Genomic DNA, 21,192 nt, shown 5'->3' on the forward strand with positions numbered 1-21,192 from the left:
TTGCACCACAAACATCAACAACTGCTACAAACCAATACTTTGATTTAATATCGCTTTGCCTGGAGAGCTTATAGGTTGGTAGACCTTTACCCGTCCACCACTGCTCCCAAGCCCTGTGTCACTTAGTCCTCACTTTACCTCTGTGAGGTAGGTACTCCATTCTATAAGAGGAAAAGAACAATTTAAGAGGCAAATCAAGCTGTGAGTCCAGGAAGTCTGACTCCAGAGCATAAGAAGTTCACTTTGACATCACCACTCTCTACTGACCAGGAGAGTTGGTGATTTGTCCCCAGTATCCCCAACACATGGCACAGTGTTGAGTACAGTGTGCACACTTGGTGAATATATGCTCCACGGAAAAGTCAATAACGTCACAGCACACTGGGAACCACAATGACACAGCACATCAATAATGCCACAATTTGCCAATACTGACACGTAACCATGTTACACAATATCCACCGTTTCCACGGTTACGTAGGTTCCTCTTTTGCTAGGCACTGTTTCCAAGAAATAACAGACCACAGAATCCTCCCATTCATCTCACCAATTACTACATTGCTTTCAAAATATCACTGTATTGTTACTCCTCTAGGAAATCTTCCCTGATTCCCCAAAGTTAGTCATTCCCTATTCAGTACTCCTCCAACCTTTTCTGCCTTTACACATCTTATGGGACTTAACTAATCATTGTAATCAAGAAGTAGCTACCTCTTCTTCCAGAATGGTAAGCTGCTACAGGCATATTGATACTACTGGTTTTGTATCTTGTGTATAATTTGCAGCATATGTTTATTCAATTAATATATGGATTATATTGGTACCTGAGTCCTACTTTGCAAGATTTCAATCTAATTGGTGTAGGGTCTAAGCTAGGCATTGGTGATTTAACATCTAGCCTGTGTGAGGACCTCTGTTTTCAAGGGAAGTGTACACATGTGCACACACACAGGCACTCAATACCTGGCTCTAAATGTCTATAGCCCCACTGACTAGTGAGTTCTTTACCTCTGTAGAGAGTAGAGAATTGGTTCTAATAGGATTGCTATTATACCTACTATCTGCCAGAGACTGTTTCAGTACTTATTGTCTATGTCTAGGGGGCATCTTTTAAACACCAGCAATGCTGGATGCCCTATAAAGGGAAAATGTCCTGAAAAGAGACTCATTCTTCACTGACTTCAAGGTTAGCCTATGCTCCTGGTTTCTTCCCACCCTGACCATTCTTCCTGGCTGTCTTCACAGGTTGCTCCTTAGCATCCTGGGCCCTACATGTTGACGTCCCCAAGCCACCATCCTTAGACTTCTTCCATCCTTAGCTACCCTCTCTTCCATGGCAAGCTCATCCAGCCCCATAACCCTAAATCCTGTCGAGATGCTCACAGCTCAGCTCCTTGGTTCAACAACCTCAAGGTCTTCCCATAGGAACTCCTTGCTCACCTTCTCTCCGGTGACTCTCCTTCTACCTCACAGGTCCATCCCCACTTTGTAGTTTGTCATCACACTGTGTTCTGTCTCCAGGGAAGCCCCTCAAATATTCATGGGCTTTCAGAGACTGTTCCAGTGACCACCAGTGAACCAAACAGAAAACATAGCCCTGAGGAGCTCCCAGACAGAGGGAAGTCAGTGTGAATGGTGAGGAGATGAAGTTCAGAGAGATACAGGGGCGGGAATAGATCCCCATGGTTGCCCCCCCCGAGGTCCCTTCCTCCCTGACCATCCTGAACAAAGCCTTTCCTCATCCCCCCCCCCGTCTTTCATTCTCTGAAATTATATCATTTATTTTCTTTGGTGTCTGTCTCCCCTCCAGAAGGAAAGCTTTATTTACCTCTTTCGCTTCTACAACCCAGGGGCCAGAGTTGTGCCAACCCATGGTATGCATGCAATAAATAAATAAATGTGAAGGAATGGATGTGTCCCTTAGGGAGTTATTGTAGTAACTTTTTTTATTGTGACTGCAATAGAACCTTCCCTAGACTCACACATAAGAAAATAACACTTGAGGTGTGTTTATCACAGGAGACAACATTCAAAGGCAAAATTCTAAATAAATACAGCTAGAAATTAGTTTTCCATACATTCCTATATGATAACTAACCAGACACTTACACATCAACAAGAGAAAGAGGTTGAGTCCCTCCTGTGCCTAAGTCAGCTAGGTTAAGATCTGGTGTAAGTCCTCCAAAATGCATCGCCCTAGCTGTTGAGCCAGCTTTGCATCCTCCTTATGCAAGCTTATCTCATATTGTCACCTTTACACATGGGATTCCCATAGCCAAAACATTCTTTCTTCTTCTCTTTGCCCATCTAAGTCTTCCCTATCCATCTCCTTCTTGACAACACACTCTACCACTCAAATTCACACTAAACTCTCTATTCCTGAAACTCACGTTCCATTCATTGGAAATACCGAGAATTTTCCAGCTGTTCTGTGCAATATACCATTGCCTCCTCCCAAAGTTCCTACACTTCCAAGAAGGACAGGGACCATATCTTGTAGGTAACCTGTACCTTTTACATCAAAAAAGCAGTGTATACAAAGTAGACATTCAATAAATATTGGGCTAATAGATGAATTTTAATTTCATAAAGTTTTAAAATAATTTTAGTCACTGCAGCAAAATTGGGCAACTTTCATGATTTTTAAAGAAAACTCAATTATAGACAGTTCTAATTTTTTTTTTATCCAATTGCTTGGATAAAAAAGTGTCCTAATGAGTTTCCAGTAGAGTTAGATTTCTAAGGGTATATTGCTGAAGTAAAATATCTTCCAGATCATACAGAAACTACTTAAGTAAAATACAAATGCAGAATTGAGTTTGCACGTCCCATGATAGTAGAAAGACCTAGAAAATTAGAACGATTGTAAAGTGCAGATACTGGGAAGTAGAGTGAAGGGGAACCAGGAGTCAGTGTCTCCTAGAACATTTTCTCACCTACCTGTGTAAATAAACCTTCCTGGGGCTCCTTTGCAGAACTGTTTGGATTTGTAAGATAATGTCACTTCTACTACTCCAGGGATGTGCCGAGGAGGAGTCTGCACTCGGATGGCATGAGGGGTTATTAGCTGAGGCGAGAATAGGAGGGGAAATAAGATGCCTGTTAGACAAGCCATCACCAGGGACTGTTGACAGCCTTACATATTGATTTAGCAGTCTTCAAGCCCAACTTAGCACTGTTACTGATCTTTTTGTAACATTTTTCATTTTCTCTGATTACGAACGTAAAATATACTCAATTTGGGAATTGCAGAAAAATATTAACATTGCATAACTCAGATTCAACTAATATTAATATTTGGTGTGTTTCCAGTATTTTTCTATGAATGTGTTACATAATTAGCTTTTACAAGGCATAAACACTGCTGTCTTGAATTTTTTTTTCTACTTAACATCATAGCATAGGCACATCACTTTTCCTGTATCATTAAAAATTTTTCAAAACATGATTTTCAATGGTAGAATTATACTTCATCATTCATTTTGCTAGTCTCCTATATCCAATATCTAGACTACTTCTAATTTTTCAACATTTTAAATAATGCTACAGCTACAATGAATACTATGTTTTTAAAGGACTCTATCCCTGCAATTATCGTGACTTTTATGTCTTTTTATCCTTGGTGCGTTGCTCATAGAAGATACTCAACAATGTGTGTTCATGCTATTCATACTCCAAGAATTACTAGTTTCTCAAGAGCAAAACAATCTTTGGGCCAAAAGGAAATCTGGAAGGCAAGTTGTGTTTGCCTACCTCACTCCATACAAGCATGGTTCCAAACACTACTTGGAGGCCATCAAAAAAGTTGTCCCCAATAATGATGACCATGGCTCCTCCTGTGGTCCAGCCTTCACTTGGGCTAATGGCTTTGATGCAGGGGGTGGCTAAGGAGATAGGAGAGAAAAAGTCAGCCCTGCCCTTTGATGATGGAAATGTATAGTTTTGGGGATAGGCTGCCTTTGGTCTTGGTTATTCTAAGGAATTCACTTTGAGTTTTGTTGACTTGTCATGCTTCCCTAATTGATTGTTGGTTTTTTACCAGAGCATTAAGGCATAATTAGTTGATCATAATGTACAAAAAAGTAAAACATTCAGCTAACTGTGCAAAGGGCATTTTTAAAACTCTGGGTTTTTTTTTTTTTTTTGCCTGTATTTTTATAAGTTGATCTCAATAGAAATGTGTAAATCCCTTTTCTCCCTCCACCTCCTCCGCCCCAAAATGTTAAGATTTACAAGGCTTGTTAATGTGCTAGAGAAAAAAAGAAAAAGCAACATGTACCGTGGCTGAAAGTTTTTTCAGCACTATCCAGAGACAATTTCTAATCTCTCTCTCCTAACTGTGTAGGTAGGATTTTCCTCCCTTCTTCCATATGTTCAAGGCCTCTGGACTTTACATCCCAACAGGAACCCAATATGGTTTTCAGGCCATAACTAAAGTCAATCCATCACTCCATTTCCAAAGTTGACAGGGTCAAAGGTGGAGGAGAACTTTGGCAGGACTCCAAAAACATGAGCCCCCTTTGAACAGCCAGTCAATCACATCCAATCAGTCAAAAGAAACTGGAGGGGTTCCTAGTTCTGAACTCTGAGATTTTCTTCTCCCCTTTCAGTGCCCACTGTGGGAGAATTAACACCACTCCAAATTCTTCACTGATTCAATCATTTTCTTTCAGTTCATTAATTCCTATTTTAAATGATATCAGATACATTTAAAGGGCCAAGTTGGGTTAGGGGTTGGTAGGGAGAATACAGCAAAATATCATACTAAAATAGTAGCCTAATTTGGCCATTCATTTTATATTATAAGGTCTTCCTACACCAGCGAGTCGGGTAGTGCAGAAGGAAGGGAAACAACTTAGATGGAATTTACTTAGATTTGTCAGTTATCTTCATCGATATACTTTAATTTTTTGGACAACTTGAAGTTTAACAGTTACTGGTATTTCTAATTACTTTAATGCACTTGGAAAACTACCCAGAACAGTCCATGATTTCTTCTTGTCCAAGCAAACAAAAATCAATTAGTGTCAGTTTCATTCTGCACATTGTTTTGTTTTGCCCACAATCTGTTTAAGGGCACATCTGACACTTATTCATACATGTCTGGCACTGTAATGTTCCTGTTTAACTGAGGTGTCATAGGCCTACATTTGCCTGAAATGCATAGCCAGCAAAAAGAAAAACACAGAACTGGATGGAAGCGACTGGGAGTCTAAGGGACTTGAGTATTGGCTGGGAGCTGAGAGGGGCTTACAATAGAACAGGCTGGAGTCAATGTTTACAACTTAATTTAAAAACGCACATGGTTTTGTGTATTTTCTCCATTCTAACTCTGAGACATGAATTTGAAATTCAAATAAGGACATTTGTGGGGAACTTCATCTGTCCACCATTCTCAGCCCAACAGTCCTACCTTCCGATGGGTCAAGTCTTCTTGCTCTCCGTCCATGCTTGGAGTTGTTGTGAACAAACATGTTGTCAGAAACAGCCAACACATGTCCATCCACATTGACTGTTGTTGACAACACAACCTATGTATTTAAAGTTGAAAAGAGAGGGAGTGATAGGGTTAATTTCATGTAAATAGTAAGGGTCCCACAATTCTGTTTTGATGCACTTCCGTATGGCAAATGGGAGACAAGAAAGAACGTCAATGAAGAATAGGCCACCTTTCGCCCACATGCTGCCATGTATTTGTATGTGCCCATGTAGTGACACGGGGAAACTGGCCATCTGAGTGCTGCTTCCAGAAACCTAGTTCATTCAAAGAAATGGACCATCATTCTCAGACAAGACCCTCCAGCTGTGTCCACCACAAGAAGCTGAACATGTGTGTTCTGGAAGCTAAGCTGTAAAACACCAGCTGGGAGGTCACTGTTCCAAGTTTGGGGATGGCTTCTTGCACATCAGATAGGCCCAATGGTCATGCCGGGCATCAAGACTCTGGCTGATATGCTGCTTGTGATGTTCTCTCCCTCTTGAGGGCAAGGGCAGAGAAGCTCAGAATTTGGGTAAGAAGATGAGGTTGCTGGAATTCACTGTTCAAAGTACAGGACACTTAAACCAGAGGAAAGGGAGGAGATGGGTATGGAGTAGTGGAAAAATGTGGGTTTGGAGTCAGATAGAATTAATTCACATCCCAGACTTGCTTCTTCCTGACATGTAGCCCTGGACAAATTACATAACCTTTTAGAATCTCAGTTTTCCTTATCTGTGAGACATAAACAAAACTGCCTCTCTCCCAGTGCTGAATGAGATTCAATGAGAATAAAATGAGATAATATCTAAAGCATTCAGCACAATGCTTGGTTTGCGCCAAATCTGGATGAATTTGCATCCTAATTTGCTTTACCCCTGTCTGGTTTGATCAGTCAATCAGACAGATGACATGACTCACTGAGATCTTTCCATAGTCTGAGCTCTGGGGAAGGTTCTAGGAAGAGCTACTTCTCTGCTACTTCTATGCTTGGTTGTGCATGCTAATTTTTTTTTTTTTTTGACAAAGGAAGTCATTATAGACGTATTTCTGCATATATATAAACTCCTTGAGGAAGGGCATCAGATAAGTACTTAATGAAGACTTGTATTTAAAAGAACTATTCTTGGGGCCAGTGCTGTGGAGCAGCGGGTTAACACTCTGGCCTGAAGTGTCGGTATCCCATGTGGACACTGGTTCTAGTCCCGGCTGCTCCTCTTCCGATCCAGCTCTCTGCTGTGGCCTGGGAAAGCAATAGAAGATGGCCTAAGTCCTTGGGCTCCTGCACCCATGTGGGAGATGTGGAAGAAACTCCTGGCTCCTGGCTTCGGATCGGTGTAGCTCCGGCTGTTGCTGCCAACTGGGGAGTGAACCATTGGATGGAAGACCTCTCTCTCTCTCTCTGCCTCTCTTCTCTCTGTGTAACTCTTTCAAATAAACAAATAAAATCCTAAAAAAAATTAAAAAAATAAAAGAACTACTCTTGCCTACTCCAAATAAAGTTTGATGGCATTCTAAGTGTTCTGTCATTCCTTCCTTACTCATTAAATGAAGGGGGGATAGGAGGATGCTGGCTGTGCCTTGTCTTATCATATTAAATAATTAGATGGCACTTCAAAAATTTTTCCTTATGAATAATTTCAACAAACAAAACAGCACAATGGACCCCAGCACCTATCACCTAGGTTTAAGGATTGTCAAAATATTACTGTTCTTATCTATACCACCACCCACTCCATTCCCCTAGTCTGTGATGGTGATGATCACATATTGGGTGCTTTGCATTAAGTAAAATTGACAAACACTGAAATGCAGAAATTTCAGCTGCACAATGTATATCATAATCACAATACAGAATATTCCTATCTCCTCTGAAAGTTATCTCGTATCCCTTCCCAGTGAATACTATTTCCCCTGCCACAAAAGCAACATTCTTCTCATCTTTTTTGTCCTAAGCAGCATTTTGGATGGTGTTTTAAAAATCTTTATATATTTAGAATGGAATTGTTTTGGAAGAATCCATGAAACCCACAGGCCCACAAATCATTTCATATATATCCTCACACCATAGGCATGGTGACAGCATATGTGAACTTTTACATGGACATAAAGTTTTAATCATTCAACCCAACAGATATTCATTGAGTTCTTGCTACATGTCAGATATTATGACAGGCTCTGGGGAGTCAATGAATAAACTTAAAGGAACCTCCACGGTCATTCAGAAAATTATCATCAGCATAATTGCTCACAATTCAGGGATGCAGCCTGTCTGGCTCTGGGTCTGTTTTCAATTGCGTCCATGTTAACATGTTAGACTCCAAGAAAAGTCCTTCAGGGGAGTTCCTACCAAGTGGTGGCAACCGTAAGACAGCAACAGCCACCACGCTCTGCAAGAGCAGTGGGGCACAAGTTCTTCACAGAGTGATCTTGAAAAGCACAAGAGCGGCCGGCGCCGCGGCTCACTAGGCTAATCCTCCGCCTTGCGGCGCCGGCACACCGGGTTCTAGTCCCGGTCGGGGCACCGATCCTGTCCCGGTTGCCCCTCTTCCAGGCCAGCTCTCTGCTGTGGCTAGGTGGGAGACCAGGAGAAGCACCTGGCTCCTGCCATCGGAACAGCGCGGTGCGCCGGCCACAGCGCGCTACCGCGGCGGCCATTGGAGGGTGAACCAACGGCAAAAGGAAGACCTTTCTCTCTGTCTCTCTCTCTCACTATCCACTCTGCCTGTCAAAAAATAAAAATAAAAAAAAAAAAAGCACAAGAGCACACGGCAGTCACAGGGAGATGCTGGATCTCACGGTCACAGCCTTAAAAAGGTGAAGGTTGAAAGCAATCCCCTGTAGTCATGTGCACCCTCTGAAAATAATAGGAGAAAGGTGAGAAACAAGAGCAATCAAATCACTCTGACAAATTGTGTGTGCGAATGAATTCTCAAAGACAAGACTGCCATCTCTGGAAAAGAGCAAAACAAAACAAAAGCACAACAAAGTTGGCTCAGGTTTTAATTACTAGTGAATGGGACTCGGCGCGGTGAGGAGAACCCCTGCGCTGACTTGTGGATTATGGGGATGTGAAGAGCATTCTCTCTGCGACCACTTTAATTCATTCCACAAGCTTCTTGTCATGCTGTCCGTTAACGCTCCTCGTGCATTTCTGCCACAAAATATGGGGCTTTCCTTGAGCCAGCTGATTTCATCATTGTTCATTTGGGTGGAGTGAGACTTAGTTCCAAAGTGAACATTTCCCGAATGACATACCCTGATGGTTCAGATGCACTTCATTATTTTCTATTAACAATGGAAATAAATTTTAATCTCTTGCTGGCTAGTGCTGGCCTCTCATGACAGCAAGGGAATTAACCTGAATTATTTCAGTGTCTGCAAAATTTATTACAAGATTTTAAATTATGTCCAAATGTATGTGCGTGTGCCTGGATATATAGATAGAGAGACAGATACAGATATGAGGCAAGTTCTAGTTTTTCAGATTCCAAATATCTTAAGACTGCCACGTACCTAGAAGAGCCTGCCAATTAAATTGAATTTGGAAAACATAATGAATTTAATTCACAAAGTCCACTACGCTATCAGACATGTTGGGTGGTTGTGACTATACATGAAGACGCACACTTAAGTACTGGCTTTTCCCTACATTCACACCGCTTCTAGAAGAATGGACCACATTCTGGAGGTGAGGATGCATTTGGTATAGTCAGAGCTTCGAATTTAACTCCCCTCACTGTTTTCTGATGAACGATGACAACACTGATATTATTCTGTTCAGAGAAGTTAAAGTTTCGGAATGCTTTAAGACTAAAGGAAGTGGAATGTGCATTCCAACATCATCTCACTCCCAGGCCTTCCCCTTCCACAAGCCAACTTCTTTCCCCTAGTGAGTATTTCCTGGGTCATGAAGACTGACCCTTTCCATCTGGAACCAATCAGTCAACCCCTGACAACTTCCTGAAACACCTCACTCCATTTCCTGTTCTCTCCCCCTTCTCGCTTTCCCCCTGGTTTGCCTCACTCTTCAAAACTGCAGGCCACAGCAGCTTAATGTTAGAGGGTCAGGCACAGTTAGACTCCAAAACACTACACAAGGACACCTTTGACCTTCAAAAATCTTTACATCTTAGCTAAACAAATCAAGGTCAACATTTCTTACCATTACCTTGTTAACTATTTGTATGCATCTTTGCCAACCGTCTTCTGATCATGTAACCATCAGTACTACTTGTTCTCTGAAGATCATAAACTGATCTGCTTTAAAAGTAGTTAATTTAGCATGGATAGAAGTTGCCATTTAGAGGTACCTAAAACTAAAAATCACCAGGATCATAACAAATATAAGGAAGGTATTCCACACAAAAGAAGTTCCACGCCTCATCAATGTCTCCTGTCACCTAAACCTGATACCTCCTCTTCTAAGGCTGTCAGATTCTCTTGGCACTGCCATTCTGCTGGCACAGCCCTAAAGAATGCCAATTAGGAATACAGATGTCCATAATTTGTGTGGGATAGACCCTGGTTTTTGCTGCTGACATTAGTGACAACTTTCATTTATTTCTTCTAGCTGATATAACTGTATTTCAGCTCAAAGCCCCAGCAGTAAAGTCAGCAGACCTGTATACGAAGACATTGTATGGAGTAGCCCTCCTCAACGGACACATTTCAACACAAAAGCAACAACCAATTTATTTATGACCGGGTACCTTGAAGCCAAGTTTGCAAGAAAGAGAAGTGTGGGATCAACTGAGCCTGCGTGCATTTTTTTTAAAAAGTGAAAGTGGTTTTTTTGCTTGTTGCCATCCCTTACTTTGTTTTGATCTGATCATGAATCTTTGGTGAGGCCAGCTCCGTTAAGCCTAGAAGTGATGAGTGACAGTGGCAGGTTTCATTTTTAATTATACAGAAGGGTAAGTTGGGTATTCAGAAATAGGAACATGAATAAAATGTTTTTATCTCCCCTTGAAAAGTATGAGAAAGTTTTAAGAATAAAATTTGCAAATGTGTTAGCAGTCTGCTAAAAGGACTCGAGGAAACTGGTTTTCTCAAATTCTATTTTTCTTTTCATTACCCAAAAGTTCTCCCACATCCCTCACTCTAATAATTTATACAAAGCAGCAGCTGAGTTGTAAAGAGCTCGTTCCTTCTCATAAAGCGCCACTGTGGGAGTTAACTTTTAGGTGGACACGTCCGTTAATCTGCCCGTTCAGCTAATTTTCCAGCAAAGGAGCTGGTTCTTTGGTATCAGCGTGATAGCGGTGGCATGAAGGCAGTTACCAAACGTGTGCCTCATTCTGAAATATTCTTGGATTTTTGGAACTCCACACGTGTGTGTGTGTGTGTGTGTAATGTTCAGGCTTCTCAGAGTTCTAACTATGATTTAGTTGAATTACATACGTCAGAGGAATGGCCAGCCTGAGCCTTACTCAAGCTTGTCTCAGCTCACACCAGGTGTTCCTACAAAGACCCTAAGTCTCACACAAGGAGGTGAAAAGAAAAAAAATAGTAAGTCCAGATGAAAAATGTGTGGAATGACTAAATGATCTACCCTTTGAAACAGATGACGATTCCAGTGTATAGTCACTGGAGAATAATTACACTGCTTAGAAACCTCCCCACATGGATCAGAATTCTTGCTCTAAAAACACACCAGCTTCTACCACTGGTCACACAAAGGTCCCCTCCTTCAGTGAGAGCCACGCACGTCCTAGCTGAATGTGGGGCCTTTGGCAGTTTAATCTCAGTGAAGCTATAACACGCAGTATTTACAGCACACCCAGCGTTGACTCTGATACCATACTTATGAACGTACATACACCCAGCTAAATAAAATGGTCTCAAAAATTCCTGTTATTTTGCCAAGTATGGAAAAAAATTCTTTATGACATTTTACATCTGGAAATGGAATTAAATTCATGATGTGCTTTTCCTTTATAACTGTTCAGTTGCTATATATGTTATTTCAGCTTTCCCAAAGCATAGCTGTTATGTGGGATTTTATTTTCCACCTGTGGAAGGAGGAAAGGGACACAGAGACCATTAAAGCGACAGAGAAAATCAAGACAGACTTCTGGCTGTGGTGGGCAATCAATCTGGGAGTCTGGATTGTGATAAGAAATGTACTTTGGTGGTTTTATCCACCGGCTAGTTCTCATAATTGATAAGGTGACTCTAATGAAACAACTGTGTCTAAGCCTCAATTAATTCAAGCCAGGATAACAACAAACAAATTGGTTATTGCAACTTGTTTCTTCCTGCCATTGCATTCTTGGCACACAACTTATTTTCAAACCAGATTTGTAGCCCAGATTCTTCTCTGGTACTGAACTCTAGAGTCGCCAATATGACCTTTAAACACCTATCCCCCAAGAATGGAGTTTGTCTGAAAAAGAAGGAGAAGGAGGAAGAGGAGGAATTCACATTGTTCTTTAGCAATAGCTGTTGTTTCATATTCCCTAAGGCTAAGGTTTCTGTTCATTGACGTAGTAAGTCCCAAACAGAGGAACACAAAGTTGATGATCACAGGGACAGAAGGTGGACTTTCTGGAGTCATCCATACTACGGGAGGGGGGACTGTGGCATCCCTGCTGTAACTCTGAGCAGGGACTTTAAATCACCAGACAGCCATGTTTCAAGAAGTCATCAGGTATTTGTGGAGACACCCAGGCATACGCCCGTGCTTGCAACGGTGATTCCCAGAGAACACTGTCCCTATCTCAAGGAGCTCACCACACAGCTGATGAAGCAGAACAAACTCCAGACGTAATCAGGAGATGTGATACAGGACTAGATCATTGAGAACCAAACTGTGGCCATTACATAGTCCAAGGACCCGCAGGTAAGACAAGCCAGCCTGCACTGAAAGCAGCAACAGACATTTTCATCAAGGAAGCAAGATTTGGGATCGATTTTAAAGAACTGAAAAAGTTAAGCCATTCAACTTGAGATGACTGCAATTATTATTATGACAGTTTAAAGATTCCAATTTTTTAATCGTACATAGTGTATGCCCAAGTGCTATCCCCAGGCACGGCGTGGCTTTCCCCAGGCACAGCGCAGCTTCAGGAGTTCAGGACAGCTTTTCACGCTTGCCTTTTAAAATCCAGTTGCATGTGTACAGGAACCATGTAGCAGTTTTCTCAAGCTTTTCATGTGGGGAGGGGGGCAGCTGAACATTGTTCACTGCTTTATAACACTGAATTACCCTCCTTCTTCAAGGCCCGCTTCATCCCACCTCACTTTGTTCCATTGAACCCATTGCTTTTCCCACCTAAAATGTATGCCAAGTGGGATGGTTATGGTCAAGGGGGCCATTTTACTAGCCACACTTTTGAGAGCCACGGGGGAGCCACAGAGCATATATGATGCACTTCTTTGTTTGGCTCCCACTATCACATTACCCAGACTCTCCCCAGGGACCTCATGAATCACCTGTGGTCCATCCAAATCAGGAGCATGCAGGCCCCAGGAACAGCTGAGGGATCTGTGTACTCTTACTGCAGAACGAAGAAAGCTTTGCCTTCCAGGAAGTTCTGCATTTGATTGCCCCAAATGGCTTCAAGTGCTCAAATTGGAGTCCCCTAAAAATCTTAGCACTTCAGCTTTGTCTCCACCTAAATGGAGTCTGACAGCCCCTTTCCCAAAAGTTACTTAGGCAAATACCTGTTTTTGCATCTCTTCCTTTTCTCCCACATTGAACTCAAAGCACATTTCCTAAGTGAGTTGGTCGAAATGGTCATTGCCTTGATTCTTGTCCCCATTCAAGACACTAAAAGTCAGGGGTCGGGCGGCAGAAGGTTGCACCACCAGAGAAAAGTTTGCCGTAACCCACAGTAAGCCTGCCCCAACCTTAAAGCATTAAACCAAGGCAAAGATCCTCAGCCCCTCAGAGGTATTTTCTGACTCAAATAGATAATTATCGTTTCTTAACTTGGACTATCTGGTTTGTTTAACCACCAGATAATGGACTCACCTGTTGATGCAAGGGGCCATAAGTCAAGTGATTTTCATTATGTGCTTTGAAACTGCTGCTCGGTAGCACAGCAAATTTCAAATGGTGGATGAGATCACAGAGCAGCTGGAGTAGCTCTCGAACTGAAAGATTGGAGCTGAAGAAACCTGCAGGCAGCTGGAGCTGTATTAAATTTTTACCATTTGGAGTTAATTTAAACTCTCGTTTCCCTCTTCAACGGGTGTGAGAGAAACATTCAACATTTTTTATTTAAGGAAAATAGATGGTGGTGCCATTAAAAAGTTTTATACAAGAGCTGGGGGTTTAAAAAAATCATAAGGGATTGTTGGATGGATCTTGGCCTTGTTCCAAGACATGAGTAGCCGTGCCCTTTGCTCTTGCATCGTTTAGTAAAACAGACTAATGGCTAACACCCAGCTGTGTGGACTGGGTGTCTTTGTCACAGACATTCATTTTCCCATCATTCTTGTGCAGTCATTGCATCCAGTACGTTACCCTAACAGCACCAGGCCTCTCACGGTACCCAACTACGCCACAGACATCAGATACTCCTTATCTGGCCTTGCATCCTTTCTGCATTTGATTGAGCAAACCTGTGTGGCCACAGGTCCCTATCCCACTACCATGCCTTTCTTCATTTCCTCACAGGTCTCATGGACCTGCCAGGTGTGCTCTGCCCTCAACCCTTTCAGGTCCCCCTCAAGATGCCCTTCTACCAGCCCATCCTCAGTGTGCATGCAAGCAGGCTCCAACTCAGCACTGCCATCTCTCCCTGCCTAGCCCCTGAAATGACTTGCATGTACCCATGCCTGCTGATATCTTTTATCTCTTGAGGCTAAAGATGGCCCAATCTATACATGTATCCTGGTCTTGTCTCCAGTATAATTGTATAAACTAAAGGTGATTATTTTGGTGGACCTAATCAAAAAAGGGAGCAATTTAGGGAGTGAATTTGAAACATCCAAGAGTCTCTCAAGAAAGTTTAGCACATGGTATTAAGAATGTTTATCCTAATGCAAGCAAGCTCTAAGTTGGATGGAGGAGTTCATAAAAAACAGTTTGGGGGCTGGAGATACGTCAAGGCTGTCAACTCTAGAGTGCTACCAACTCCAGGAAGACCTGCCCATGGGATGGAAAACACCCTAGCCTTTTACAGTAATCATGTCTTTCTAAAATAGGGTGCTTTTGAAATAATGGGTAAAATTTTGACACTAGGCCTCTATTTCAAGTAAAAGATCTCTTAACATTAGTGTCTATTATAGAGGATGCTGTAGAAATCTCTGGAAACCATTCTGAAGAGCATCCACATTTGCTACTATTGTAATGGTGGGCATCATCTAGCTCCACATCCCCCACACTTGACCACCTTGCCGAGTTCTGGGAGGCACCACAAAGACAGCTGACACAGTAAGGAGTCCCACTGTTTCCAGGCAAGTTCCCTTGGAGACCACAGACAAGCAAACTTGATCTATGTAAATTATTCATTCATTTTCTCTATCTCTACTAGGATGTGAGCCCTGATTTGCTTGCTGCTGTGTCTTCAGTACCTAGGATAGTACCTAGGACAGGCCACAGAATGCCCTCAGCAGTGCAGCATGGGCAAATGAACAAAGGAATGTGCACCTTTAGGTCTTCACTGGGACTTGGTGCAGATACAACCAGCCTGTCAGTGCCAGGGAATTAGCAACAATAAGCCAAAATTGTTGACAAGGTCTACTGCTTTTTAGAAATTGAAAGTGGGAAAAAATAATGTGCCTGACTTCCTTTTCCAGATTTGATTTTCCTCTAGATTTTATATCTTCCTGCTCTCCATCCATAATGCAGAGACTAAAGAATGGAATTCATGATGTCTTAACAGGCCTGTCAGCCTAAAGCCAACATACATTTCTTTTTCTTTCCTTCAGTGAGCTATTCATCTGGGTGTTTCACCTAATTGTTCCACTTCAGGGAGGGCAGAAGTGATTTTCTGCAAGTCTAATCAATGGATTGAGATATTTGGGGGGCCCTAGAAAACCTCATTTTTGCTTTCTGTCCTTCCCTCCCCCCTTCCTACTGTTAAAAACTCATTTAATAACAATTTGTGAAGCCCTACAGAGCACCTGGAACTGTGCTAGTCATTGGAGAGAAATATAAGCATAAATAAAACATGCCAACCACCCGTGAGCAGCACATAGTCTATTGAAGAGACAAACAGCTGTCAGACAATGTGACAACTGGTAGAGTGCAGATCTGTGGAGGATGCCGTGTTGGCACAGATAAAGGGGTCAACAGCTCTACTGGAAGTGTCAGAAAACGTCTCATCAAGGAGGTGACACTCGGGTGTGGTCTTAGAGCATGAGAAGGAGTTGCAAGTTAGAGAGGGGTGATAGGCTTTCAGGAAGAAGAAGAAGACGTGGGAAGATTTCAAGATGGAACAGCAGGGGCCGGCACTGTGGAGTAGTGGGTAAAGCTGTTGCCTGCAGTGCCAGAATCCCACGTGGCCACCAGTTCAAGTCTCGGATGCTCTGCTTCCAATCCAGCTCTCTGCTATGGGCTGGGAGGGCAGTGGAAGATGACCCAAGTCCTTGGGCCCCTGCACCCATGTGGGAGACTGGAAGAAGCTCCTGGCTCCTGGCTTTGGATCAGTGAAGCTCTGGCCTTGTGGCCAACTGGGGAGTAAACCAGCGGATGGAAGGCCTCTCTCTCTCTCTCTCTCTCTATGCCTCTCCTTCTCTTTCTGTGTAACTCTGTCTTTCAAATAAATAAATCTTTAAATAAAAAAAAGATGGAACAGCAGTCAATGGCATGTGTGTGGCAAGAGAGGGTGGTGGGCACATGGGAACTTTGGGAGTGGGCACAGTAGATTCGTCTGGCTTGAAGATGTGTGTGGCTCTTATCAGCTGTGCCTTTTCAAATCTGAGCTTTGTGTCTGTCCATGGTCAGCCAATACTCATGATGCTTTTCCAAAGGCAATGCCAGCATTGGTGCTGAAGGTGGACTATACAAGGAAGGAGTAGAGGCAGGGGCCCATCACCATCTTCCCAGAGAGAGATGTGGATTTTACAGATACTTAGAAGGAAGAAGTGACACTTAAACAATGAGAGAGGAGGGATTGGATCAGAGACTAAGGATTGTGTTCTGTTTTGAACATGTGCTTGTTCATCATCCAAGGGCAGATGCCCAGGAGGCAGGGCTCTGTGTTTGCAGACCCAAGGATGCCGTCTAAGGACACGAATCAGTGAGGATCAGCTGGCTTTAAGAGCCCAGAGGGTGGCTGAGAGAGCCTCAGGAAAAGTGCTAAGTGGACAGATCCCATCACTAAGATTCAAGTGACATTACGAGTGCTTTTTTTGGTGTTAGAGGAATTTTATTTCTTTACATTAGAGGTCATGGAGCCCTAAGAGATATTTCAAGGAGTCTGGAAACCCCTCCAATTTTAGGCAAAACTGTTTTTTAAAAGTAGGTTTTTTGAGGGGCTGGTGCTGTGGCATAGCGGGTAAAGGCACTGCCTGCAGTCCCAGCATCCCATACCGGTGCCGGTTCAAGTCCCAGCTGCTCCACTTCTGATCCAGCTCTCTGCTACGGCCTGGGAAAGCAGTAGAAGATGGCCCAAGTCCTTGGGCCCCTGCACCCATGTGGGAAACCTAAAAGAAGTTCCTGGCTCCTGGCTTTGGATTGGTGCAGCTCAGGCCATGGCTGCCAACTGGGGAGTGAACCAGCGGATGGAAGACCTCTCTCTTTGTCTCTCCTTCTCTCTTTGTGTAACTCTGACTTTAAAATAAATAAATAAATCTTAAAAAATAAAATAAACAAAAAAATAAAAAGTAGGGGGTTTTTTTGTTGGGACAGAGACTATAGCTTTTACCAAATTCACAAATGGGTATGGACCAAACAAATGTTAAAGCCCATTGTGTTTTAATAAGTGTTTTATGTTCTATGATACTTAAGACTTGAATGAGTTAAATCGAGGATTTGTTCAGACTCAAAACATGTCTGATATAACAATTGTCTTCTCACCTGATCATTTTGGGAAAAATAATACAGGTTCTACCTGTGTTTAGGGCATAGGATCAGGAGGAAGGATGAGAGAACAGAAAGAGTTTGGTTGAGTTCATGATTTGATCAGAAATGTTTCATTTCTATTTTGCTTATATAAAATTCCCGTAAAAGAGCCCTTCATATCCAACTGATGTTTGGTTATCTAAAAAAAAAGTGAGTTGAAGTAATTGTGTATGCTCTAAGATGATCACCTTTGTCATTTGGAATGAGAAGCATGTTCCAGGAAGTCCTAAGTTACCATCTTGTCAGCTCACACTCCCCACCACTATCTCTAGAGTTATTTCTTGTTTGCAGCTTAATCTTCATTGGCCATTAATGCATATAGTCAAGTTTGTCTTCATAACAGCTTTCTCCATATTAGACAGCTTTTATTGAAGGTTACATTGCTAATAGAATCTGAGTTCAGTATATTAAATTCTTTTGTGCATCAAAGGACACTAACAAGAAAGTGAAAAGGCAGGTGATTGGCCTAGATGTTAGGATCAGTTAAGATGTCTACATTCCATGTTGAAGTACCTAGTTCAATGCCTGGCTCTGGCTTCTGAGTCCCGCTTCCTGCTAAGGCAGATCTAGGGATGCAGGAGTGATGGCTCAAGTATTTGGATAACAACCATGCACATGAGGTACCTGGATTAAATTCACAGGTTTTGGCTTTGACCTGGCCATTGAGGGCATCTGGAGAGTAAACCAGCAGTTTCTTTTTCTCTTTCTATGTCTTTTTCCCTCCTTCCCTCCTCTCTCTTTCACACACACACACACACACACATACACACACACTCGCATACACATAATATTAAATGTTTTTAAAAAAGAAGAAAGTAAAATTAAAATATATTGAATAGAAGAAAACATTTGCAAATTCTGTAATTGATAAGGGCTGAGTATCCCATATATGTAAAGGACTCTTACAACTCAACATTAAATAGACCACCCAATTAAAAATGAGCAAAGGATTTGAATGACCATTTCTCTGAAGAGGATACACAATTGAGCACTAAGTACCTGAAAAGATGTTTAGCATCCTCACTCATTAGGGATAGACAGATGGGAACCATCACGACACAGCACTGCACAGTCAACAAGTGTTGGTGCAGACTTAGAGAAATGGGTCCCTTCAGGCATTACTAGTGGAGACGGAACATGGTGCAGCTGCTGTGGAAAACAATCTGGCAATTCCTCAAAAAGTTAAAGTTAGAATTACCACGTGACCTAGAAGTTCTGCTCTTAGTCACGTTCCCAAGAGAATGAGAAGCATATGCTCACAAGAAAAACCTTGTACACAAATATCCATAGTAATATTACTTATGATAGCCAAAATGCAGAAGCAACCCAAGTGTCCATTAACTGAATAATGGATAAACAAAGTGATATATTCATAGGATAAAATATTATTCAGCCATAAAAAGGAATGAAGTAGTGCTACCTGTTAAAACATAGGTGAATCTTGAAAACATTATGCTAAGTAAAAGAAACAAAGGGCCACATATTGTATGATTTCATTTACATGAAATTTCCAGAACAGACATACCCATAGAGACAGAAAGGAGGTTAGTGGTTGCAGGCAGTTGGACAGGAACAAGAATTGAGAGGCATGGGGTTTATCTGGGGGTAACAGAAACATTCTGGAGTTAGATGGTGGTGCTGGTTGGACAACATTGTGAATGCACTAAAAAAAATGGCTAAAATGGTGAGTTCGTATTACATGAATTTTATCTCAGTAAAAATGCAAAAACTGAAGCCGGCGCTGCGGCTCAATAGGCTAATCCTCCACCTTGCGATGCCAGCACCCCGGGTTCTAGTCCCTGTCGGGGCACCAGATTCTGTCCTGGTTGCCCCTCTTCCAGGCCAGCTCTCTGCTGTGGCCTGGGAGTGCAGCGGAGGATGGCCCAAGTGCTTGGGCCCTGCACCCCATGGGAGACCAGGATAAGCACTTGGCTCCTGCCATCGGATCAGCGCGGTGCGCCAGCTGCGGCAGCCATTGGAGGGTGAACCAACGGCAAAGGAAGACCTTGCTCTCTGTCTCTGTCTCACTGTCCACTCTGCCTGTCAAAAAAAAAAAAAATGCAAAAACTGCTTGCCAATTGACTTTATCTCTACCCAAGAAATAAAGAAAGCATAGGATTCACACAATTTTCCAACCCCTTATCTTTCTCGAAATCAAATACTTTCACCTAGGATCAGACTTTCTCCTCACTTTAAAATCAACAATATGTATTCTAAGCCAGTGAAAAACTCGGGCACAATGAAAACCTGACTTGGCAAATAACCAAGAAAGTAGAGGAAATGTTAGCATGCATTTGCTTGTGAATACGTTTCTAAAATTCAGAAAAAGCAAAAGGACCAGGCATTCTATAAGAAACCCCCTCACACTTACAGGATGATTCTCCAATTGAAAACTCTTTGACGTGGTGGAGAATGAGATGGGAGAAGAATCAACCAACAGGGCCGCATTGTGGCTTATTGCCTTTGACACTGGCATCCCAGGTGGGTGCCTGCTCCAGTTCTGATCCAGCTCCCTGCTAATGCATCTGGGAAAGCAGCAGAAGATGGCTCAAGTGGTTGGGCCCCAGCCACTCACGTGGGAGACTTGGAAGAAGTTCCTAGCTCCTGGCTTCGGCCTGGCTCAGCACTGGCCATTGCAGCCATCTGAGGAGTGAACCAGGGGATGGAAGATTTCTGCCTATTCCTCTCTTTCTGTAACTCTTTCAAATAAATAAATGAATGAATATTTTTTTAAAAAAAGAATTTGAAGTAACATCTTTTGTTCCTTGTCTCTATTTCTTCCAGAATGGAGCTAAGCTTTGGTCATCAAGGCACTTTGGGATTCTTCTGGATTTCATTCTTCTTTGGACTGAAATTATTTACTTTTTTTTCTATTTGAAATACTGAGTTTAGTGACTTTGCACTCTGCACAACATCACGGTTCCGCCCCCAAGAAGGCTGACTGTGTTTCTATTTGTGTTGGCATCCTCTGGCCAGGGAAGATTCTGTGTGACAGACAGGAAGGCTTCAGCAGTTTTAAGGAAGCCTGGGAATCATGTTGCATGGTGTAACAAAACTGTCCCCGCCAGAGCAAGGTGGTTTGATAAATGTGAGTGGTACAAAAGGATCGATAACAGGAGTTTTATTCTCTAAGTAATACGCAACATCATTTGTGAAGTGCACTGCAACATGAAAACGCACTGCTCCTTGTTCAAACATGATTAAGAATGTCACAAAGGCCGCTGCAAGGCAGAAAGGTAGCGGCTGCAACATGTCGCCCACCATGGTCTGCTGGGAAGAGGGTGGTCCATCAGCTCCTCCTGGTTCCACCACCTCCTCACTGTGGTTGTGGGCAAGTTACCTAACCTCCCACAACCTCACTTCCCTCACTCGAAACACGAGGCTTAGAAGTCCCTGTCTCCTGCATTGCTATGAGGATTTTTTTTTAAGCCTCAAGTTCAAATACTATTGTTTAACACATTTCTAGCTGTTCTATGAAGAAGGGGGTGCTGTGTATCTAGCCTGGGCCTGAATGGCAGGAGAGGCCCTTGGTGAATTCAATCAGGTCCTTCAAAGCTTAAGGAAAGGGGCCAAGTGGGGCTGCACTTGCTCCCAGCTCCACCCCACACACTTGGCCTCGCTCCGTGTTTTTATTAGCTGTCTCCTCAGTACATCAGTGGCAAGGCTGATGAAACCGGTGGCAGATTTAACTGCCAGG

The 21,192-nt window shown here is 42.6% G+C and overlaps 1 protein-coding gene across 1 annotated transcript in view; it reads right to left on the reverse strand.

The window, feature by feature from the left end:
* The window catches only part of EBF2 (EBF transcription factor 2), a 201,989-nt gene that overhangs the window by 38,548 nt on the left and 142,249 nt on the right, over window positions 1-21,192 (reverse strand). The window contains exons 8-10 of the mRNA XM_062213232.1: window positions 5,414-5,531; window positions 3,754-3,884; window positions 2,941-3,067 (exon numbers count right to left, since the gene is read on the reverse strand). Coding sequence (XP_062069216.1) covers window positions 2,941-3,067; window positions 3,754-3,884; window positions 5,414-5,531 — 376 coding nt within the window. The remainder of the gene's footprint in view (window positions 1-2,940; window positions 3,068-3,753; window positions 3,885-5,413; window positions 5,532-21,192) is intronic.

The sequence above is a fragment of the Lepus europaeus genome, chromosome 16 (genome assembly GCF_033115175.1).
Source record: "Lepus europaeus isolate LE1 chromosome 16, mLepTim1.pri, whole genome shotgun sequence".
Classification (NCBI taxonomy): domain Eukaryota; kingdom Metazoa; phylum Chordata; class Mammalia; order Lagomorpha; family Leporidae; genus Lepus; species Lepus europaeus.